The sequence below is a fragment of the Chenopodium album genome, chromosome 19 (assembly GCF_948465745.1).
Source record: "Chenopodium album chromosome 19, dcCheAlbu1.1, whole genome shotgun sequence".
Classification (NCBI taxonomy): Eukaryota; Viridiplantae; Streptophyta; class Magnoliopsida; order Caryophyllales; family Amaranthaceae; genus Chenopodium; species Chenopodium album.
This window is the reverse complement of record NC_137852.1, coordinates 9758737-9784726: the sequence shown is the minus strand read 5'-3', so window position 1 is coordinate 9784726 and position 25990 is coordinate 9758737. Positions and strand designations below refer to the sequence as shown.

The 25990-nt window shown below is 36.2% G+C and overlaps 1 protein-coding gene across 2 annotated transcripts; it reads left to right on the top strand.

Annotated features, from left to right (window-relative positions):
- Positions 1–557: 557 nt before the first annotated feature.
- LOC145594588 (uncharacterized) lies at positions 558–25623 on the top strand. Of its 2 annotated transcripts, none has more exons than XM_081650908.1 (12): positions 558–806; positions 1316–1490; positions 1717–1800; positions 2472–2713; positions 2851–3091; positions 3889–3968; positions 5107–5191; positions 5437–5568; positions 5653–5766; positions 6878–6925; positions 23468–23549; positions 25375–25623. In XM_081650908.1, exons 1-12 carry the CDS (start codon positions 679–681, stop codon positions 25416–25418), a joined length of 1455 nt encoding a protein of 484 aa, XP_081507034.1. In that variant the 5' UTR covers positions 558–678; the 3' UTR covers positions 25419–25623. The 2 variants fall into 2 exon arrangements, with proteins under 2 accessions (XP_081507034.1, XP_081507033.1); XM_081650907.1 differs by having other exon boundaries at positions 560–806; positions 25363–25623.
- Positions 25624–25990: the final 367 nt, after the last annotated feature.

Here is a 25990-nt window from a genome sequence, read left to right as displayed (position 1 = left end):
ATATCTAAAGACAATTTTTAGTTTTGTAACAAATAAAAATGATAAATTTAGTGTTCTTAAATAATTAAAATCCTAATAAATTACTATTTGTCGTTTTTACCTACGTGGAAAAAATTTAAAATTTCATTCGTCACTTTTGTTTAGGTGGCGAGTGATTTTTTTTAATTCTAAAATAAAATAGAAATCTAATTTTTAATTGGTCGAAAATATACCTTTTCTTATGTGGCGCTTCCAATGCTATCCAAAAACACCTACTTTTTGTATATATATATATTAGATTAGATTAGATTTAATAATTCATTACAAAATACGAGTAAATCTATATAATTAAGTTTACCATATAGTGTCAAAAATAAATACCGAGTATGACACTATTTACTTGAAGTCATGATATGTGGGGATATTTTTTTTACACTGTCAGGTCAATTAGGCCCAGTCAAAGGCTCCTATCACAGAAAACCTAGCTGGCAATGCCCTAAAGGGCAGGGGTGGGATTTATCGTTGGTGAGGATCGAACAACGCACCTTGAGGATGCGAGGCGACCTCTTGTGTCACTAAACCAAGAGGTCTCTCCCTCAGGAGGGGACTTAATTACAAAAGCCAGAGTTTCACTCTGTTCTCTACTTTGTTCCTCGCACAGTAGAGAGAGAAAGAGAAAAGGCTAGAGAGAGAAAGAAGATGAAGAATCATCAAGGAGGAGAAGTGATGGGGTCAACATTGACCATGGAGAAAGCCAACGCTGCTAAGAAGTTTATCGAGAATCACTATCGTGCTCAGATGAAGAACATTCAAGAACGAAAAGAGAGGTTTTAATTCTCAATTTTTATTTTTCTAAATTTTGTTTTTAGATTTATTTTCATTTCATTTTTTCGCGTTAATTTCAACCTAATTTGTACTGATTAAGATTTCAATTAATTTTACTTTTACAAAAGTTAAATTTAATTCGAGAGCAAAATGTTTAAATTTAATTTCATTGTGCTGAATTCATCACATCTTCTACAGATGGGATGAGTTTTCTTAATTCATGGTTCTGAATTCAATAAACTTTGTAACGACATCCGTTTCATATTATTTGCAACGATTTGACAAGTGTGAGTAGAAAATGTTTAATCATTGCACAAAATATGAAACAGAGTAGTATATTACTTTCAATTTTCCTCTTATAATGAAAGAGTTATCTGGGTGGTTCATTTGATTTGTTTTTTTATTAAGTGACATCACACTAATGACTGTTATTATTCTGGTGCATTATTTTAATTTTGGGTTAGAATGTGCCTTTTAAGTGGCTTAAATGCTTAATACCTTATTGTTGTAGACGCTGGTTACTAGAAAAACAGCTAGCTTCTTCGGACGTGCCCGAAGAAGAGAGATTGAGCTTGATTAAGGATTTGGAGCAAAAAGAGACGGAGTTTATGCGACTGAAAAGGAATAGGATGTGCGTGAATGACTTTGAACTACTGGCCATCATTGGGAGAGGAGCTTATGGTGAGGTGAGTGTCGATAGTATTAGAAAAATTTATAAAATTTTGATACCTTGAAAGTATAAATATGAGACGAATTTAACAGGATCCCACATGAAAATAGTCAAAGTAAGGTGTGTAAATATTGAAAAATGCAAAATGTTGGTTCTATAAATCGAGGAAGTATTTGTCAAGGTATTGCGAAGTGTGTTGGTTGTTGGCTTTGTTCATATTGTTTTAAGTTTTCATTCTGCAGGTCCAACTGTGCCGGGAAAAGAAATCTGGATATATATATGCCATGAAAAAATTGAAGAAATCTGAAATGCTTAGTAAAGGACAGGTACATATGTTGATTTTTTATGCAAGTCCTTAAAGTTAAGTTTATTCTAGAATTGGGAATATCGACGTATGTTTGAGCTAATTAGTTGGTTTCATCCAAACATCATCTAGATATGCAAAAATTGTGATTTTTTCCCCAACTACAAGTGTTCCATATTCGGCGAAGTGATATTTAGGCTGTCTGCTTTTATGAATGGTGCTAATGTCCGAATCTCTTCAGTTGTTTAGTGGGACTATTGAAAAAACTGATGAGCAAAATAGCGTTGTAACACTGAAAATAACAGCTTGTCGTGGGCCGTGGCTGCCACTATCCTCATCTATCACCAGTTCTTGCCTCCAATTGTTGTTGCGTGGATTCTGGATCATGGCAAAAAATTAGTTTCATCTACTGATATTACTGATGTGTAATTTGTTCTTTTTAACATGTCATCTTTTCTCTGTTCATGCATCATGCTCTGTGTTTTCCTTGCGGGGACGTCATTCTTATTCATGAATTTCTTAACTGAATCACCTCTGTAAAAGCTATTCTTTTACCATGAGACTATATATTTTTTTTTCCCTTGTTATATACATAATTTTTTTTCCTGAGTACTGACTTCTATGTGGTGTGAATTCTCACTAAATGGCCTTGTAGAGAAGTTTGTTTCATCTCAAATTCTTCTTTTTTCCTAGGTGGAACATGTTAGAGCTGAAAGGAACTTGCTTGCAGAAGTCGACAGTCACTGCATTGTAAAACTGTATTACTCCTTTCAAGATGCTGAACATTTGTATCTGATTATGGAATATCTTTCTGGCGGTGACATGATGACCCTTCTAATGAGGGAGGATATCTTAACTGAAAAGGTTGCAAAATTTTACATAGCACAGAGTGTCCTGGGAATAGAATCTATTCACAAGCACAACTATATCCACAGGTTTGAATTGCATCATTTTCTGAGTTGTGAAGTTCATAAATCATCATCATCATTGTTAATAATTGATTTTAATGCTTGTATCCTCTATTAATTTGTGAGCAGCTGCTGAGGTTATTTTTACTGAACTCTTTATCCAGGGATATTAAACCTGACAACCTTCTTCTTGATAAGAGCGGTCATATGAAACTTTCAGATTTTGGCCTCTGTAAACCTCTTGATTGTGCAACATTGTCTACTATCAATGAAAATGAATCCATGGATGACGCTTCTAGAGATTCAATGGATATAGATGCTACCCTTCCTGATGTTGGTAATGGTCACAGTTGGAGAAGTGCTCGTGAGCAACTTCAGCACTGGCAAAGGAATAGGAGAAGCTTGGTAAGCTATGAGCATCCATTTCCAGGGATATTCTGATGCTGGTTGCTTAAGTCTTGAGGAATAGTTTCTATTTTTTTTAGTGCAATGGAGTAGTTTCCATATCAATTATGAATGTTATCAATCTTCCTGCAACCAATAGTAAAAGGTCATATGCAGTGGCCAGTAGGCTCCGATTTCCAAATAGTAAATGCTGAAATCCTTTTTATCTATAGTGAGTCATTGCAAAACTAATACTCCGTATGAAAAATGCAGTTTTTCTTTCTGCATAGATTTATACAATCTTCTTGAGCTGATTCTCTATGACTTAGAAAATTCTTGAGGGTTGATTTGAGCATGCTTTATCTTAGAAAAGTTAAGTAAAATGTTTTTATAGTTTTTTGTTTTAGGTTCCAAAACAAATGCAAAGAGCCCCTATGCGTGGAGGCTAAGGCATGCAATTAATTATCTAAATAGGGTCCGTCCTACATGAAGTTCATATTTTTCTCTCTGTGAAGCAGATGTTCGTACTTAATGGTTTAGAATCTTAATCAGTCAATTCATGTATTGCTCAGTTGAATGTATGGAAGCTAATCTATAATCTACTGGTATACTCTTGTTGCATCGATAATTGAAAGGCAGAGTGCTGATGTATTGCTGATGAGCATTTCTGGCTCTGATGGATCTGAGTGACTGAGTTTACATGCTACTGTCAAATGTTTGAGCATAGTTGAAATAATAACTCTCCTTTGCCTTGCAAATTAATGCTAGCTTCTTATCTTTTTTTATTTTAATATTGTTTTTTGGGTGAAATTAAACAGGCATTTTCAACTGTGGGTACACCTGATTATATTGCTCCTGAAGTTTTACTGAAGAAAGGATATGGAATGGAATGTGACTGGTATGCTTTATCATTTAATTCATAAGATGTTTGGGATGGTTGCATTATAATACTACATTGTATTTATCTTGAAAGTTTATGATATGACGTAATTCATTGAAGTTTCAAACACGTGATAAACTGATAAACATTATTTGGTATTTAGAATATAGTTTCTAGGACTATGTTGCGTTGCCAACTGGTCATTTGTTTAAAATCAATACTCTTGTTTTGTATATTATGATAATGTCACAGCCACATTTTTTCGGGCTGCGGCATACCTAGATTATGTTATTGCCATGAAAATTTTATGTACCTTAATGTAAAAAAAAATCATGGGTCAACTAAAATAATAAAAAAGATAGTCAATAACTAAAAAAGTCCTCTTCCCCATGTGCTCTGTATATTAACCCTATCTGCAGTTGCGTTATTTGGACTAAGTGGATAATAGCTAATGAAGATTTAGTCCATATTTTTCTCTCCAATAATGATGCTTGTATGTTGGGAGTACTGAATTATCTAGCTGTATGTCTATACATCTTCTGAAATTTTCAATCTTTAGCATGTAGATTTCTCATTCATGGGGATCAATTTTCCTAAATGCAAATTATGCACGGATGGAAGAGTAAATGAAATGTGAAAAGAAGTCTGGGAATAATTGGTTAAAAACCATAGCGAACTAAACTACTTGTGACTTGTGAGATTGAAGCTGCAGATGCCCACAGCCTACATAATGTGCATGCTCTGGCTATACTGCTTTGGCTGAAGTCCAGAACGAAGCCTGTTTCTTTGCTGGAACTGATTGAGCTGACCTCAAATGGCTATGATGTGTAGTGTTTCTACTGTCAATGCTCTTCTGACTGCCTCATTAACTCTATTAATTCATTGACCTAACGTTAAAAGCCTGGAAGAGCTCTTAAATTTGATACTTGTATCAGTGTATCACCAACTTAATAATGACATATTTGTACATAAGTAATTGAGTTGCCAGAATGGAGTTTGTTTATGATAAATAATGGTCATATTCATGTATATCTCTTTAAAGTATACCTATGAACTGCTTGTCTGCTTATATAATTGGTGTTTGCTAAATGAGTGTTTATCTTAATTGGTCTGCTTTTGGTTGTCCACCATGCTTATCCGTCAAGATTCTATGCAGGTGGTCATTAGGTGCAATCATGTACGAAATGCTAGTTGGTCATCCTCCCTTTTACTCTGATGATAAAATAACAACATGCAGAAAGGTATGCTTTACTTTTGTTTTAGATGTGTTTAAAGGACTATAGATCATTGCTAACTACCCCGTAGCTGATAATGCTTTTTTCATCTGCCAAGCTCTAGAAAATCCTGAATACATGTTTAAGTTTATGGGTAAATGCACCACATATTCACGTAGATAATTCCACTTAGCGAATTTTTTGTTATCTGGTCAGTATGAGTAGGGCACTGCTTCTTTCTACCTAATGCAATCTCTGAACATGTGTGATAGATTGTACACTGGAGGCACTATCTAAAATTTCCCGTGGATGCAAAGTTGACATTTGAGGCAAAAGATCTTATTTGTAAGTTGCTTTGTGACGTGGATCATCGATTAGGCACTGGAGGGGCAGAGCAAATTAAGGTGTGATGCTGGTTTTAACCTAGTTAAATATCTTTATCTTTGATGTACAGCTTTTTATTCTCTAAAGCTAATAAGCATTGTCAGGCACATGCTTGGTTTAAAGATGTTGAGTGGGATAAATTATATGAGATGGAGGCAGCTTATAAGCCACAAGTTAATGGGGAGCTGGATACTCAGAACTTTATGAAATTTGATGAGGTACGCTTAGTTCTATCACTAACTTCTTTATTTTGACAAAAGTTAATCCCATCTGACTTCTACTTTAATCTAAAAGGCCATGTCATAATTTTTAAAAACCTTTTGAGGTAGTGTAAATGTCAATACTTCTAATAATCCTTATTTCTTGCTAGTTTGGGGGGGGGGGGGGGGGGGGGGGGTTGGTTATGTCATGGCGATTTGATTGGCACAAGGGTTAGTTGGTGATTTGATTGGCACAAGGGAGAGGGAGAGGATACCATAAATTCTATTTATAGAGGAGAGTAGGGAGATAAAATCATGGAAAAAATTTGATGTTTTTTTTAATTTTTTTTTATTATTATTATTTTTATACAGATCATGCCTCTTGTAGTCTTGATGCTCGAAGATTGTATCAAAATTCTCTGATAAATCATATTTTTACCGTATATTATTTCTCAAGTTTCCAGTTGTTAGCAGTCTTTTCTGGAAGACCTTCTGATTTTTTTCCCTCTCGCCCCTAAATAATACAACAAATTGATATCATCTTTTCAATTTTCTAACTAAAGTGTGGCTTGGACGATGCCCCAGATTGCTAGTTTGTAGTTGTTGGTTTCGAGTTTAAGTCTTGCTATTGCTATAAATACTTTTTAGTTGCCAAACTCAATAATGGAAACAAATAGTATAATAAAACACCAATTAAATTATCTAAGTTAATTTTGTTTGATAAAAAAAACACAATTAATAAATGGCTAAGATGGTAAGACATGTAACTTAAGAGTTCTTGGTTTTGGGTTCAAGACCTTCAAGTCTTGTTATAAGCATTTTTTAGATGTAAACCTAATATATGCTGTGAAGGTGACATGTCATGTTTATAGTAACATGTGGCACATATTGCTGACATGTCGAACTTAAAAAAGATGACACGTGGAACATATTCTGTTTTAGGAACATATTCTTGGCACTCTCTTGCGGGAAGACCTTCTGTTGTTTCTATTTTATTCTTTTTTTCTTTTCTATCTCACTTTCTAACTAAGGTATAAAAGTTTTCAGTATACACACACATGCACGCACACAAGGGCGCGCATCTGGTTGCGTACCATTAATGTGCTGAATGTTTCTGCTTTGTTTTCAGGCAAACAATGCAACACCATCAAGATCTGGATCAGGACCCCCAAGAATGGTAACTTACTCTTAACACATTATATATTGAATTAGCTATATGATAACAGAAAAAGGAGAGCTTTTGTATTTTTACTCAAGCTGTCATTCTCTGTACAACAGTATCGACCTATTGTTTAGTTTTGGGTGGTGCATTTTTGCATAGATTTTGCAGCTTTACCTGCTGTAAAAAGCAGAGCCACTATTGCAACAAGACTTACGAATCATTTTCGCAGAAGGAAAATATTAAGAAAACGACAGAAAATAAATACTCCCTTTGTCCCCAAATAAAAAACTCTAATTCCTTTAGCACACATTGTTTTTGAAGGTGAACAAAAAAAATAAAACAGTGGGGTTTTGTTGATTAAAAACAAGATAATGGTCAGTTGTTGAGGAAATGCCATGGTATACCATGTAACATATAAAAAATAGTTCCTTTTTTTTTTGTGGGGGGTAGATATATTAAGGATCACTATTATGGAGATAATAAGTTTGTTCTCTTGGGTCGTCATCATCTGTTGCTAGACTATGAGCGATGATCTTTGGACTAGTCAAATAGTTCAAAGCCCGCTAGAATAGATCCTATGAGGTCACACACAAGGGTATTGGGTTAAGCAAGTTATGAGCAATTAACTAATCATGAAAAGGATTGGGCTAATGTAGTTTGATTGGAATTAGGTTTTGGGGTTTGTCATAGACTCTTATTTAGAGATGAGATCTATAAATAAGAGTCATGCTTAGGGTTGATTAATTAAGTCACAATTAACTTACAGTGAATTGTGAATCTAAGCAACCAAATCCCAAAAGCTCTAATTTCCCCTCAAACTCACGGAGTCACGACACTCTCTTCCCCCCCTCCCCCCGACTCACGGCCGGCCACCCCTAGTGGCACGTGGTGGTTCGTGGTTAGCTTGTTGTTCGTTCTTCTCCGTAGAAGGTCAATTGAAAGGTTCAATTGCAACTAACTAGCATTAGTGGAGGTCTTAATCCGTGTCCGCGGACCAAGTAGAGGAATCACGCTTAGGGTTCTTGGTCTCCCTTAATCTTGCTCAATCACTTGTGAAATCACGCTTTAAAGGTATATATTTTACTCTCTTTTAAGCCCTACATGTTATTAACAATGTGAGTACCACAACCGGTATCGAATACCCAAGTGGAAGATGAAGTAAGATTAATTGCTACAACAAAAACATCAAGTAACTCTTTACCTTCTGTTTTCACTGGTGTATGATGGGGACACCCTAGTGTGTGGCAAAGCCAATTATCACAATAGAAGCATTCGCTTCCTCTCCTTTTCAGGTACTCCTGAGCATGGTTGAGTTAAAGGTTGACTAATGTCACCGTCGAACCCTCATCATTATGAGTAAGCCTAACTATATCAAATCCATCGTGGATTGAGAACAAGATTATGTCATACGCGAATTCATCATCAAACGGTTTCCCAAGGACGTCCATCTGATTGAATATTCAATCAGTTTATTTACATGGGCCCTTACTGATTCACCTTCTTAGCCATTATCTTACAATGAATTGTAAGCCTTTATGCCTTATGCTATTAGTCCAGGAGTAGTAAATCCGAGGGATCGAATTAACGACCTCTCTTACATTATGGTCTTTGATGCCTCCATTTCCCAATGACCCAATGCCACCTCGACAGATAGCACGAAGACATTCACGCAAGTTGGTCAACTCATAGTGCCTGAACCTTCTTATACAACAATTTGGAATAGATTCTAAAATGAGATTCCTGATTTTCTCTGCATCCGAAACAATTTTCGCATGCCTTTTAGGATCATAACCATCAGTATACTTGCTCTCAACGGGTATATATAAACGAGATTCAAGCTTTTGGCTTATGAGAACATTTCTCAGCTCGTTCTCCCATTCAGACTTAAATTTAGTTTCGTTGGCTAAATAGTGTTATCATTATAGTTATTCATCTACAAACAAAAACAAAACGAGGCAAAGTTCAATAATTATGTTTAATGAATTTAATGTTGTAAGAGATTATAGGTACTAATCGCGTAATAAACATGAATCATATTCATATAACACCAAACCAAGGATCTCATGCATAACACATAAAGAAGTAAGAATTATACTTTTGAAGCGTGATTCCACCGATGATCGAGCAAGAACAAGGGAGATAAAGAACCTCAAGTGTGATTTCTCTACTTGGTCCACAAGCACAGATTAAGGCCTCCACTAATGCTAGTTAGTCGCGAAAGAACTCTTCAATCGACCTTCTACGGAGATGAACGAACAACGAACTAGCCAAGAACCACCGCGCAACACCATGAGGACCACTAGGGTGGCTGGCCGTGGGTGAGAGGGGAGAGAGAGGGGCGTGAATTTTTTAGAGGAATTGAGGGCTTTGGATGTTGGTTGCTTAGATTCACAATTCACTGTATGTTTATTGTGACTTGATTCATCAACCCTAGGCATGACTATTATTTATAGATCTTATCTCTAAATAATAGTCCAAGTTAAAGCCCTATTCCTAATCCCAATCAAACTACACTTAGCCCAATCGTACTTATGACTAATTTAATGCTCATGAGGCCCATTAATGGGCCTCTAACTTGCTTAATCCATTACCCTTGTGTGTGACCTTATAGGATCCATTCTAAAGAGCTTTGGACTATTTGACTAGTCCAAAGATCATCTTTTATAGTCTAGCAACAGAGGATGACGCCCCAATAAAATGAACTTATTATCTCCATAATAGTGATCTTTGATATATTTAGTAATTGCACTTATCGAAGACACAATTCCTTCAATCTCCCACTTGTCTGAGACAAGTACGCAATATTCAAATTCCGTAAGTTAATGTGTGTCGATTTGATAATATGATTGCATCTTATGTCGTGATCATATTAATCTACAAATCTTTTCTTAAAATCTGAGTTAGAATTACAAAACAAATGATTACTATGTAATCCATTTGAGCACGGCCATGCATTTTCTGAATTCTCCCTCTTCAAGGGGCGAAGACACATTTCTAATTAAATATGTAGACTCTGTCCAATCTTGTGGCAACCAAAGCTCCCACTCAACTTCTGAAATAACCGGGAAACACCCTTTATAATCTCCGGTTATGGGCAGACGTTTGAATGTACCACAGTTATATCATCCATGGAATGAGATCATTGTTCCACTCATGTCAAAGGAATCCACTAATATATCCGGAAGCTCTATACTTGAACTTCAAAGTAGGTCTATAGTTCCATCATGCATCATTCATGCATATCCATGTGATTCACCGAGCATCACTACGCTCCTATAGCCCATGAAACTGCGCTATCCAATCAATCTTAACATGCTAGTCCAATTCAAAAATCATTTATGTCCAGTTTAATGACTTCGAACTAGGAACTTAAATAATACTCCCTCCGTTTCCAAATGTTTTTTACGTTTGGAATTATGCGCGGTAATTAAGAAATTGTGTAAAGTTGAGGTATATTGGAATATTTCAATGATTGAAAGTACAATTTTATTGAAAAATACAATGTTGAGCATGTGGGGTGAAGAAATTAGAGGAGAGAGGAGAGAGAAAGTAATAATAAGTGTTGAAAAACTATTAATATAATACAAAAAGTACAATAGCACATGAAAAAGTAAGGACTTTTGAGTAAAAAAATTGTAAAACAAGGGTAATTTTGTACAAAATTTATGACCAAAATAGGAAAGATACTAAATGTAAAGAATAAAAAGGAACACCCTAAATGGAAACGTAAAAAACATTTAGGAACGGAGGGAGTATATGAATTTTGTTCACCTATGGGGTTTCATTCAAAAGGTCATCAACCTAGTGAGCCCATCAATTCATAATTATTTTGGACATTTTATTTAATATTGAAACCACAATTAAATAAGAGAAATGATAATTTCTGATTAAACATAATTCTGCAAATGAATGTATTACATATGTAACTTATTTTTCTCAAAAACAAATAACAACTTCTTATTACATCATTCGCTTCAATCCAGTTGCACTAGTATGCTTCTCATGCTTAGGCAATGAAAGAGGTTTAGTAAGTGGATCAGCGATATTCTCATCCGTATGAATTTTGCACATCTTGACATCTCCTCTGTCAACGATCTCTCGAATGAGGTAATACTTCCTCTCAACATGTTTGGATTTGAAGTGTGATCTAGCTTCCTTTGATTGAGCAATGGCGCCATTATTGTCACAGTACAACTCGATTCCCTTTTGAGCACTTGGTACGATGTCCCGCTCAATTAGGAACTTCTTTATCCAAACTGCTTCCTTAGCCGCTTCAACAACAACCATGTATTCTGATTCTGTCGTAGAGTTTGCGACAGTGTTTTGCTTCGAACTTTTCCAGCTCACTGCTCCTCCATTCAGACAGAAAATGTGCCCAGATTGAGATCTATAGTCATCTCTGTCTGTTTGGAAACTCGCATCCGTATAACCTGTTACAACCAACTCATTTTCGCCACCATACACTAGAAACATCTCTTTAGTCCTTCTCAAGTACTTAAGGATGTTCTTGGCAGCTATCCAGTGTGCTTCTCCTGGATTTGCCTGAAACCTGTTACACATGCTTAGAGCATATGCAACATATGGCCTTGTACAAATCATGGCATACATAATCGATCCTATTGCAGAAGCATAAGGAATGATAGCCATACGTCTCATCTCATCTGGCATAACCGGGCATTGAGATTTACTGAGCGTAATGCCATGGGACATGGGGAGAAAACCTCACTTGGAGTTTTTCATCTCAAACCTGTCGAGAACCTTATCAATATAAGTCTCTTGACTTAGTCCAATCATCTTTCGAGACCTGTCTCTATGGATCTTGATTCCCAAAATGTACTCGGCGTCACTCAAGTCTTTCATGGAAAAACAACTCTTCAACCATTTATTTCTTGACTGACTCAAGCATTGGTATGTCATTTCCCATGAGTAGTATGTCATCCACATACAAGACTAGGAATACTACGCTGCTCCCACTAGACTTCTTGTATACAAGGTTTTTATTCACTTTTGAGAAAACCAAACCTTTTGATTGCTTCATCAAAACGAAGATTCCAACTCCTGGATGCCTGCTTTAATCCATAAATGGATTTCTCTTGCATACCTTTCTAGGATTTTCTGGATCTTCAAAACCCTCAGGTGTCATGTACACTTCCTCCGTCAAGAACCCATTCAAGAAGGCGGTTTTGACATCCATCTGCCAAATTTTGTAGTAATCGAAAAATGCAGCAATCGCTAGAAGAATCCGAATGGACTTAAGCATTGCTACCGGAGAAAAGGTCTCATCATAGTTAATAACTCAATACCATGAATCTGTCTGTATCGTTTTGCGACCAGTCTTGCTTTATGGATGTAGGCATTTCCATCCTTGTCTGTTTTAATCTTGTAGACCCATTTGCAACCATTGGGTTTTACCCCATTAGGCAAATCTACTAGGGTCCACACTTTATTTTCAGACATCGATTCCATTTCGGATTTCGTGGCCTCAAGCCATTTATCTGAGTTAGGGCTCACCAAAGCTTGCTTGTAGGTTGTGGGTTCCTCATTTTCTAATAGGAAGATTTCAGAATCCTCAGTTAACAGAACCTCAACAAACTGTTTGTTTGTGATTCTGATAGACCTACGTGGGGTAGGAGCAACAGTAGAAATTTTCTCTCTAACTTTTGAAGATTTTCGCATGAATTAGATTCAAGTGGGACGATAGGAGTCTCGCTAGTGGAATTAGCTTGCTCCGACGCATGATTAATCGTTTCATGCGCCCTCGTCTCTGACGTGGTGTTATCCACATCCATTTGTTGCTCTTTTCGAATTTCTTCGAGAACCACTTTACTCCTACTTAGCTTTCTAGATAGAAATTCCTTTTCTAGAAAGACACCATCGCGAGCAACAAACACTTTGTTATCTTCGCGATTGTAGAAGTAATACCCTTTTGTTTCTTTGGGATAGCCCACAAAGAAACACTTGTCTGATTTTAGGTGTAGTTTGTCGCTTTGTAAATATTTTACATAGGCTTCACATCCCCAAATCTTGAGATAAGACAATTTTGGAACTCTTCCAGTCCATAACTCATATGGTGTCTTCTCAACTGCTTTGGATGGGCTTTTGTTTAGTATATTCGCAGCTGCTTCTAATGCATATCCCTAAAATGATATGTGAAGATCAGTAAAGCTCATAATGTACCGAACCATATCTAGTAGAGTCTTATTTCTCCTTTCTGAGACACCATTTGACTGGGGTGTTCCTGGAGGGGTTAATTGTGAAAGTATTCCACAATTAATCAGATGTTCATTAAACTCTTGGGTTAAATATTCACCACCACGATCAGATCGCAATGCTTTAATTGTTCTCCCAAGTTGGTTTTGTACTTCATTCTGGAATTCTTTGAACTTTTCAAAGGCTTCCGACTTGTTCTCCATTAAGTATATGTAGACATATCTAATTAAATCATCAGTAAAAGTAATGAAGTAATTAAATCCACCCCTAGCTTTTAAACTCATTGGTCCACACACATCTGTATGTATGAGTCCCAAAAGGTCACTAGCTCTGTCACCTATACTCGTAAAGGGTGACTTAGTCATTTTTCAAAGCAAGCATGACTCACAATTTTCAAATGATTCATAATCAAAAGAAGAAAGGAGTCCATCCTTATGTAATTTCTGGATGCACTTTTGATTAATATGACCGAGCCTACAATGTCATAGGTAAGTTGGGTTTGAACCATTTGTTTTCTGCTTTTTATGATCTATGTTGTAGACATGAGTTGCATATTCTAAGACATACAAGCCATTGATTAACTTAGCATTAGCATATAACATATTTTCTTTCGAAATAAAACAACGCTTGTCTCTTATTTCAAATGAAAAACCTTCGGTATCTAAAAGGCGGGAACTGAAATAATGTTTTTAGTAATGCTAGGTACATAATAACAGTTATTAAGTACTAAAATAAGTCCAGAAGGAAGTCTTAAATGGTAACTTCCAATAGCAAGTGCAACAACTTTTGCTCCATTTCCTAATCGAAGTGTTATTTCCCCTGGTTCCAACTTCCTACTTCCTTTCAAGCCCTGCACGTTATTAACGATGTGAGCACCACAACCGGTAACGAATACCCAAGTGGAAGATGAAGTAAGATTAATCTCTACTACAAAAATATCAGGTAACTCCTTACCTTCTGTTTTCTCTGGTGTGTAATGGGGACAGCCTGGTGTATGGACTTGCCATCCACCACAAAAGAAGCATTGGCATTCTCTTCTTATCAGGAACTCTTCAGCATGGTTAAGTAAGATGTTGATCAAAATGGCTGATAATCCCTCATCATTATAAGAAAGTCTTACTATATCAAAACCATCATGGAGCGAGAACAAGATAATATCACGCACGGAGTCATCATCGATCGGTTTCCCAAGGATATCCATTTGATTGATTAAATCAATCAATTCATTGACATTGTTCCTCACTCACTGACCAGGTAAGAGTTTCTTTGCCATTATCTTACCACGAATCTTGTAAGTCTCATACCTTAAACTGTCAGCCCAGGAATAGTAAATCTGAGGGATCGAATTAACGATCTCTCTTACATTAGGATCGTTGACACCTCCACTACCCAATGCCCCCTTGCGACCTCTACAGATAGCACGAAGACATTGATACAAGTTGGTCACTTCATACCGTTTGAACCTATTATACCAGCAGTTTGGAATAGATTCCATTATTAGGTTCCTGACTCTTTGCATCCGAAACCAATTTTGCATGCCATTCAGGATCTTGACATAGAGCACACTTGTTCTCAATGGGTACATATAGACGAGCTTCAAGCTTGTGGCTTGTGAGAACGTTTCTCAGCTCGTCCTTCCCTGTAGTTTCTGAGATTTAGCCTTAAATTGAGTTTCATTGGTAAATCTGTGTTGTTATAAAAGTTATTCATCTACAAACAAAAACAAAACGAGGCAAAATTCAATAATTATGTTTGATAAATTTAAAGTACCATTAGCAATTTCAAATTTGGTAACTTTAAAGCATTTATTCAATTTTAAATGATCCCTATTGAATAAAATGATTCCAAGATCCTTTATTTGTGCAATAGTTGACCGGACTTTGGCCCTACCATCAACCATTACATTTTCAAGGTGAGTAAACTCTTTACTGATTACAACTCTTGTAATTCTTGGTTAAATAATTAATCATCACATGTTTAATTATTACCCTTAGCTTCAAGGTTCTAAACTTTATCTTTAGGTAACCTTGTTGAGTATAACCAATTAAAAGTGTAGAATTTGTCATACCCTCACTCCCCAATGAAAATTATGACGCTCAGCTTTGGCATGACCCATCATAAATGTCAAAGGTTTCATTGGGTTTTTAATTGGAAAAGCTACCTCAATATTACTGGGATTTTGATTTATTATGTTGTGATTATTTAGTGAACTCTAGCGCATCATCAAGCAACATAAATAAACCTAAACATGCATAATCTACTAATGCATAAATAAAACATGACATAGTATGGCCCCTTAATCCTAAGAAAACTAATAAAGCAAAAATGCTCCTACTTGAACCTTCATGGATCTCATCCATCTTGCTCCTTTGGGCCTTCACTTCATTGGCTTTTGGATCAACTGCAACCTGTAATATTATTCTATTCTATCTACTACTTAAATAAAATAAAATAAATTGCAAAAATACTTAACGGCACGCAGACCGTATTTAGATTACAAAAATACATCACGATGCCCAGATCGTATTTAGAATCTATGGGCCATACTAGTCTTATATATAGCAATAAACAATATCATATATTATAAAGTGCCATATAATAAATCACTCATCATGCTTTCCTAAACTACAACATCGAATGTTCACAATAAAGAAAACATGACTCCTAAAAATCTCATATTTTAATTAATTACTGTAATTTGATAATATCATATATTATTCATGACCAATCATAAAATATCATATATTTTAATTTAGGTATGAGATAGAATCAAATCTTATTTTAATTATGGAAGATAAATCATATTTATTTTCCATGATTATCCTAATTAATTTAGGAAATTCTATTCTAATTACTAACTAATCACATATTTTAAATCAATTATTATCCATAAATAATTATGGGATAATCACATTATTTAATCAATCATTATCCAAATAGAATCTTTTGCTCCATAATTATCCAAACTTAACAAAATTAACAACTTTAATCTTGGTACTTATCTTTTCAAAATCAAAACTTATCCTTTTAAAATTTGAAAAACTGATTTTATTCAAAATAAAATAAATTATTTTTTTTTTTGAAAAAACCGCGCCAGCCGCCGTGGTTTGGCTAGCCAAAGCCGGCCACGGTGGCCGTACACCTTGCGGTGTACGCTGCCCCTGCAGCGACGCAAGGACAGCAGCAGCACACGCAACGGGGTGGTGCACTACTGCGCTGCCCTTGTTCGATCCGAGCCTAGCCCACCCCTCCCTCCTGGACCACCACCGGTGCGGCAGTCGCCGTGGCTGCGCCACTCAGCCGCGGCTGCCGCACCTCAATCCCTTTGTTTTTTTTTTGATTGATATTTAATTTAAACAAAACAGTTTTTTTTAAATTAAAATTAATGTGGTCCATCTAATTTAAAATTAAATCATATTCAATTTTAAAATTAGGGTTCTTTATGAATTTAATCCTAATTCAATTTAACTTTTAAATTAAATAGGTTGATCATGGAAAAATTCACAATTTAACATGAAATCAAATAGATTAAATCGAAGACACAATTCCTTCAAATGTACCATAAGCGATTTTAAGTATTGGTAACTTTAAAGCATTTATTCAATTTCAATTGATCTCTATTGAATTAAATGATTCCAAGATTCTTTATTTGTGCAATAATTGATCGGACTGAAGCCATACCATCAAGTATTACTTTTTCAAGGTGAGTAAACTTTTTATTGATTATTAGTCTTGTAATTCTTGGTTGAATAATTATCCATCACATGTTTAATTATTACCCTTAGTTTCAAGGTTCTAAATTCTTTAGGTAACCTTGTTGAGTATAACCAATTAAATATGTAGAACGTGATCTACCCCAAAACGCCTACGATAATGAGTGACACTTTGCTGAGGCCGAGCCGTCACTCACGACCAAAGGGTATTTGGGTATCTAATTTGGAAAAGCAACCTATTAACGAAACTAAATTTAAGGCTGAATCTCAGAAACTTCAGGGAATGGGAGAACGAGCTAAGAAATGTTCTCATAAGCCAAAAGCTTAAATCTCGTTTATATATACCCGTTGAGAGCAAGTATACTGATGGTTATGATCCTAAAAGGCATGCGAAAATTGTTTCGGATGCAGAGAAAATCAGGAATCTCATTTTAGAATCTATTCCAAATTGTTGTATAAGAAGGTTCAGGCACTATGAGTTGACCAACTTGCGTGAATTTTTTCATGCCATCTGTCGAGGTGGCATTAGGGCATTAGGTAATGGAGACCGTAATGTAAGAGAGGTCGTTAATTCGATCCCTCAGATTTACTACTCCTGGACCGACAGCATAAGGTATGAAGGCTTACAATGTTCATTGTAAGATAATGGTTAAGAAACTCATGCTTGGTGAATTAGTAAGGGCCCATGTCAATGAACTGATTGATTTATTCAATCAGATGGACGTCCTTGGGAAACCGTTTGATGATGACTTCGCGTATGACATAATCTTGTTCTCACTTCACTATGGATTTGATATATTTAGGCTTACTCATAATGATGAGGGCTCGACGGTGACATTAGTCAACCTTTAACTTAACCATGCTGAGGAGTACCTGAAAAGGAGAGGAAGCGAATGCTTCTATTGTGGTAATTGGCTTTGCCACACACTAGGGTGTCCCCATCGTACACCAGTGAAAAGAGAAGGTAATGTGTTACTTGATGTTTTTGTTGTAGAAATTAATCTTACTTCATCTTCCACTTGGGTATTCGATACCGGTTGTGGTACTCACATTGTTAATAACATGTAGGGCTTAAAAGAGAGTAAGAAGTAAGCTATAGGGGAAGTATCACTTCAAGTAGGAAATGGATCAAAAGTTGCTGCACTTGCTATTGGAAATTATCACTTGAAACTTCCTTCTGGACTTATTTTGGTGCTTAATAATTGTTATTATGTACCAACAATTACCCAGAACATTATTTCAGTTCCTGTTTTAGAAACTGAAGGTTTTTCGTTTGAAATAAGAGACAAATGTTGTTTTTTTTCCAAGGAAAATATGTTATATGCTAACACAAAGTTAATTAATGGTTTGTGTGTCTTAGATTATACAACTCATGTCTACAACATAGATCATAAAAAGCAGGGAACAGATGGTTCAAACACAACTTACCTATGGTTTGTAGGCTTGGTCATATTAACCAGAAGCGCATCCAGAAATTACATAAGGATGGACTCCTTTCTTCTTTTGATTATGAATCATTTGAAAATTGTGAGTCATTCTTGCTTGGAAAAATGACTAAGTCACCCTTTACGGGTATTGGTGAAAGAGCTAGTGACCTTTTAAAACTCGTACATACAGATGTGTGCGCACCAATGAGTTCAAAAGCTAGGGGTGGATTTAATTACCTCATTAATTTTAGTCTTTTACTGATGATTTAAGTAGATTTGGTTACATTTACTTAATGAAGAACAAGTGCTTTGAAAAGTTCAAAGAATTCCAAAATGAAGTACAAAACCAACTTGGGAAAACAATTAAAGCATTACGATCTGATCGTGGTGGTGAATATTGACTCAAGAATTTGATGAAGATCAAGATCCGATAAATTGTGGAATTCTTTCACAGTTAACTCCTCGAGGGACACCGCAATTGAATGGTGTGTCAGAAAGGAGGAATAGGACCTTACTAGATATGGTTCGGTGCATAATGAGCTTTACTGATCTTCACATATCATTTTGGGGATATGCTTTAGGAGCAGCTGCTAGAGTACTAAACAGAAGCCCATCCAAAGCAGTCGAAAAGACTCCATATGAGATGTGGGATGGAAAAGCTCCAAAGTTGTCTTTTCTCAAGATTTGGGGATGTGAAGCCTATGTAAAACGTTTACAAGGCGATAAACTACACCCCAAATCAGACAAGTGTTTCTTTGTGGGTTTTCCCAAAGAAACAAAAGGGTGTTACTTCTACAATCGCGAAGATAACAAAGTGTTTGTTGCTTGCGGTGGTGTCTTTCTAGAAAGGAATTCCTCTCTAGAAAGCCAAGTGGGAGTAAAGTGGTCCTCGAAAAAATTCGAGGTGAGCAACAAATGGATGTGGATAACACCACATCATAGGCGAGGGAGTATGAGTCGATTAATCATGCGTCGGAGTAACCTAATTTGACTAGCAAGACTCCTATCGTCCCACTTGAATCTAAATGCGAATATCTTAAAAAAGTTGGAGAGAAAATTTCTATTGTTGTTCCTTGCTCCTACCCCACGTAGGTCTGCCAGAATCAGAAACAAACAATTTGTTGAGGATTCTAAAATCTTCCTATTGGGGAATGAAGAACCCGCAACCTACAAGCAAGCTTGGTGAGCCCCAACTCAGATAAATGGTTCGAGGCCATGAAATCCGAAATGAAATCGATGTCTGAAAATGAAGTGTGGACCCTAGTAAACTCGCCTGATGGGGTAAAACCCATTGGTTGCAAATGGGTCTACAAGATTAAAACAAACAAGGATGGAAATGCCTACATCTATAAAGTAAGTCTGGTTGTAAAAGGGTATAGACAGATTCATGGTATTGACTATGATGAAACCTTTTCCCCCAGTAGCAATGCTTAAGTGTATTCGGATTCTTCTAGCGATTGCTGCATTTTTCGATTACGAAATTTGGCTGTTGGATGTTAAAACCGCCTTCTTGAATGGTTCCTTGACAGAGGAAGTGTATATGACACAACCCGAGGGTTTTGAAGATCCAAAAAATCCTAGATAGGTATGCAAATTTCAAAAATCCATCTATAGATTGAATCAAGCATCCAGGAGTTGGAATCTTCGTTTTGATGAAGCAATCAAAGTGTTTGATTTTCTCAAAAGTGAAGAGGAACCTTATGTATACAAAAAGTCTAGTGGGAGCAACATGGTTTTCTTAGTTTTGTATGTTGATGACATACTACTCATGGGAAATGACATACCAATGCTTGAGTCAGTTAAGGAATGGTTGAAGAGTTGTTTTTCCATGAAAGACTTGGGTAACGCCGAGTACATTTTGGGAATCAAAATCCATCGAGACAGGTTTTGAAGGATGATTGGACTAAGTTAAGAGACTTATATTGGTAAGGTTCTTGACAGGTTTGAGATAACAGACTCCAAGAGAGGATTTCTCCTCATGTCCCATGGCATTACGCTCAAGATTTAGTAAATCTCAGTGTGCCCAGTTATGCCAAATGAGATGAGACGTATAGCTATCACTCCTTATGCTTTTGCAGTAGGATCTATAATGTATGTCATGGTTTGTACAAGGCTAGACGTTGCATATGCTCTAAGCATGTGTCTGGACAGTTGCCAAGAACATCCTTAAGTACTTGAGAAGAACAAAAGGAATGTTTCTAGTATATGGTGGCGAAGATGAGTTGGTTGTCAAAGGTTATACAGATGCGAGTTTCCAAACAGACAGAGATGATTCCAAATCACAATTTGGGTACATTTTAATGGAGGAGCAGTAAGCTGGAAGAGTTCGAAGTAAATCACTGTCGCAGACTCTATGACATAATCAGAGTATTTGGCTGCTGTTGAAGCCAAGGAAGCAGTTTGGATAAAGAAGTTCCTAACTGAGGTGGATATCGTACAAAGTGCTCAAAAGGGAATCGAGTTGTATTTGTGACAACAATGGCACCATTGCTCAATTAAAGGAGCCTAGGTGACACTTCAAATCCAAACATGTTGAGAGGAAGTATCACCTCATTCGAGAAATCGTTGGCAGAGGAGATGTCATGATGTGCAAAGTTCATACGGATGAGAATATCGCTGATCCACTTACTATTTCCTTCCATTGCCTAAGCATGAGAAGCATACTAGTGCAACTGGATTGAGGCTAATGATATAATTTAAGTTGTATTTGTTTTTGGAGAAAAACTTATTACATATGTAATACATTCATTTGCTGAATTATGTTTAATCAGAAATTTATCATTTCTCTTATTTAATCGTGGGTTCAATATTAAATAAAATGTCCAAAATAATTATGGATTGATGGTGAATGAAACCCCACATGTGAACTAAATTCATATGTTATTTAAGTTCCTAGTTCGGAATCATTAAATTGGACATAAATGATTTCAATTAATGGACTAGCATGTTAAGATTGATTGGATAGCACAGTTTCATGGGCTATAGGAGCGTAGTGATGCTCGGTAAATCACATGTATATGCATGAATGATGCATTATCGAACTATAGACCTACTTTGAAGTTCAAGTATAGAGCTTCCGGATATATTAGTGGATTTCTTTGACATGAGTGGAACATTGATTTCATTCAATGGACGTTATGACTGTGGTGCACTTAAACGTCTGCCCGTAACTTGAGATTATAAAGAGTGTGTTCCGGTTATTTCTGAAGTTGAGTGGGAGCTTTGGTTGCCACAAGATTGGATTGAGTCTACCTATTTAATTAGGAATGTGTCTTGGCCGCTTGAGGAGGGAGAATTCAGAAAATGCATGGCCGTGCTCAAATGGATTACATAGTAATCATTTGTTTTGTAATTCTAACTCAGTTTTCAAGAAAAGATTTGTAGATTAATATAATCACGACATGAGATGCAATCACATTATCAAACCGACACACATTGACTTAAGGAATTTGAATATTGTGCACTTGTCTCAGACAAGTGGGAGATTGAAGGAGTTGTGTCTTCGATAAGTGCAATTACTAGATATATTAAGGATCACTATTATGGAGATAATAAGTTCGTTCTCTTGGGTCGTCATCATCTGTTGCTAGACTATGAGTGATGATCTTCGGACTAGTCAAATAGTCCAAAGCCCGCTAGAATGGATCCTATGAGGTTACACACAAGGGAGGGTATTGGGTTAAGCAAGTTAGAGGCCTATTGGCCTCATGAGAAATTAACTAATCATGAAAGGATTGGGCTAATGTAGTTTGATTGGAATTAGGTTTTGGGCTTTGTCATAGACTCTTATTTGGAGATGAGATCTATAAATAAGAGTCATGCCTAGGGTTGATTAATTAAGTCACAATTAACTTACAGTGGATTATAAATCTAAGCAACCAAATTCCAAAAGCCCTAATTTCCCCTAAAACTTACAGCACTCTCTTCCCCCCCCCCCCCCCGGACTCACGGCCGGCCACCCCTAGTGGCGTGTGTGGTGGTTCGTGGTTGGGTCGTTGTTCGTTCTTCTTCGTAGAAGGTCAATTGAAAGGTTCAATTGCAACTAACTATCATTAGTGGAGGTCTTAATCCGTGCCCGTGGACCAAGTAGAGGAATCACGCTTGAGGTTCTTTATCTCCCATTGTTCTTGGTTGATCGCACGTGGAATCACACTTCAAAGGTATAAACTCTTGCTCTTTATGTGTTATGCATGAGATCTTTGGTTTGGTGCTTTATGAATATGATTCATGTTTATTCCGCAATAGTACCTATAATCTCCTAGGGTGGGGTGGGGTGGGGTGGGGTGGTGGGGGGGGGGGTTGTGCGGGGTGGTGTAGCGGTGTGTGTGTGTGTATGGAGGTGCACATGCAGCTTAGGATGTTGTGGATCAATTATAAGGTAAAAGATCCAGCTTAATCTTTGTGAAAGTAGCCATTTAAGGACAGTGAACACATCAAATCAGGCTAGCAACTTCCAAAACTTGATCAATTAAATATAATTGTCAGCACTTAGCAAAGCATATTGGCTAATGGCTATATGGATTTTGCTCACTGCATGAAGCTATAAGGTCTGGCTATGAATACTTATAGGGTAGGTCAGACTTGTGGCCTTGCTTTTGTTAGGTAAGTGAAAGCTAGGAATGGGATTCATTGATAAGCTCCGTAAAGCTTCTAATATATGAATTGTATTTTGACACTTGGCTCATGTTCTCCTAGTCTATTGAACTCATAGTTTTACAATTTTAGCTCTTTGAACTGAGAACTTTGCTAATGTTGACATTACCCAACTGCCAATTACCAACCTCATTGTAAAGACATTAAATTTTTGTTCTCTTAGTATGTGGGCTAATTTGTTCCATATCATGATACAAATTGAATTTGCTTGCATGAAACACTACTCCTTGTATGTTGGATTGTCAATTGTACATCATAAAATTTCTAGAAAACTGCAATATGCTAATAACCATTTCATCTTGTTTTATTCTAATAAGTTGTACATTCTGTAATCTTTATTGATAAATTCAATCTATCTATTGTTCCTTCTGTCCACTTCTTTGGTGTCTGATGTAATTTTCAGTTTTCACTGGCAATGTTTGTTGTTTATATAACAATACCCTTGTTCTTGTTTCCATCCTTATTTCTCTCTTTAAATGTATTTTTTTTCTCTAACCTGGTTTCATATGATGCTTATTTTATTATTTTTGTTTGTCCTCCCAACACCATTGCAGATGCTGACGTCAAATGATCTAAATTTTGTTGGATATACCTACAAAAACTTTGACGCTGTTAAGGGGCTACGTCATTCTTATGGTATTTTTTTCACCTCTAACTCATGATGCTATGATTTTCTAGTAGATATTGCATATGCTTCGTTATTCAACACCTTTGTTGTTTCATTTGTGGATGTTGCAAGAGTCCATACTGTGTGCACTCTGTGCAGATGTTGAGGGCAAAGATGACTATATTTGCTTAGGTATCTGACTTCTCATACATGAGGCACCTTGCCTGAGCTGGTGCAAGAATTGAGATTCCTAAGGCTTAAACATTGAGGGAGGGGAAGGGGGAGAGTGAGGAAAAGGGAGACACCCATAATTAAATGTCATGTATCTCAATTTTCAATCATCATACTCAGTCTTTCTCTCTGCTTCTCCATCCAACGCCACACCCACATCATATACAACAATATTATTAGAACTTCAGCAAGGTGGTTTTCACATAAGCCCTGTTTTGTTTGATGTAAGACAATTTCAATGAAAAATTAGTTTTCATGGAAAACATATTTCAAGTAAAAGCACAATGGCGAATTAGTTTTCCTTTGTTTGGTTGCATACAAGAAAAGTTAAAAGTGAAAAATAAGAGTGAGAATGTGAGGATGGATGAGAGGAAAGTAAAAAGAAGGTAGGGAGGAAGAAAATGTGGCTTCCCTTGTTTTGTAGAGGAAAATGTTTTCCATCATTAAAGATGCAATTTTCTACCATTGAAAAATTGTTTTCCACCCATTCACAAACGAAGCAAAGGAAAATGGGAAAAAAAAAAGGATATCACTTTCCATGGAAACATTTTACATCAAAACCAAACGGGGCCTTAACGTGCCCTTTATGTCTTCCTCCAGTAGCAGCAGCAAGTTGCACTTATTGTTCTGCAGAATTTTCTTCCTCAGGGTCTTCCTTTTTATGATTTGGAATTCCTGTCATTTAAAGTGTCCGCTGTAGTTGGCATTGTAGGCGAATTTGGTGATGTTTGGAACTTGTACAAGGATTGGATTTTCTCTTTTGATGGAAAGCATGGAAATTAAGGGCTACCTTTTCTTTATTTTATATAGAGACGTGGGAAGGGTAGTAGGGTGGCTTTGTGCATGGTTGCAGTAAGTTGTATAACCATGGTGCTTGTTTGTAGGAGGGGATGAAGGGACTAAGTTTTAGATTATTTTTCCCATTGTCCTGAGAAGTGAGTTTTTAAATATTTTAAGGAATTTAATAACTTGATAGCAATGGTCACAGTAATGCTAGTCAACATTGAATGCATACCATGTACGTTTGAAAAAAAAATAATTTACCAAATTTATTTTCTATAAACCAATGGCGGTGGGTGGAGGAGATGAAAGAGAGGAAGAGGGAAAGGACTCGCATAAGTTTTGCAATTACATTCTGGACAATTGTTCGTTGTGTAAAGTGAAATCTGGTATATATATATAATTATATATATCTCACTAGAATAAGCTAAACTGGGGATACAAGTGTGGACTAAGGTCAATTTCCTATACAAGCCAAACAAAAATGGATAGTTGCTTCCCCTGTATACTTGAATAGATGTTTCAAAGGTTGTCTCAACACAGGAAAATTGTCCATAAATATGTAGGAATCATCATTGATCTTATAGTATTGGCCCTATCATGACTTAGACTAATGAGCGGCTTAACGATGTTTTGCAATCTTTCAATTTGGAAAAACTTTTACTTTACTTATTGTGATGATTATGATTTACAATCGCAAGGAGAATGAAAAATCAGAATTCATAGCTTGATACATCAGATACTGCATTGTTTTATTACAAAAGGTGAAAAATTGGTAGATTATCCTGTTAGATTTATTGATTGATTATAATATTGAGAGACTTGGTGAAGTTGGTTTATCAGAATTGGAAAATTTTGAAGTGGAGAAGTTGGACATGTTATGTTGATGGAGCAAAATCCAGAGTTCAAGACTATCAGAATATTGTTGTTTCGTATGACTTGTAATCATCACTACTAGAAGATAAATATGAATTGATTTAACTTACATTGAGTTTTTCAATGTATTTTTAATATACTTTTGATGTATCTACAAGGAATTCTAAATGTATGTATAACATATAGGTAATGTAATTGTAATACATTTTTTATGTACATTTTTCTTCACCTTCTCACTAGATTTTTACCCTATGTATATATGACGAGTCGAGTACTCTGGTGTTGATCGATGTGAAACTCCTATCTCGAAGGGCTTATATGTCCGTAATAATAGCCTAGAAAAGATACTGTTACAACACAAGTGTTTTATCAAAAAATTGCATCTATGCCTCCATACTTGAAAAATCAAGCTTCACCTTCCAAAGTTTCCAAGACTTTGGACTTCTAACAAGTGTTCACCTAGTGCTTGACAAGTTCATTCACAACAAGCTGTGCAATGATGCATAGGTAAATTGAGCCCATATTTCTGCCGAGCCAAAAACTTGTTTATATACGTATATTTAAAAATCAAACCTTTATATGT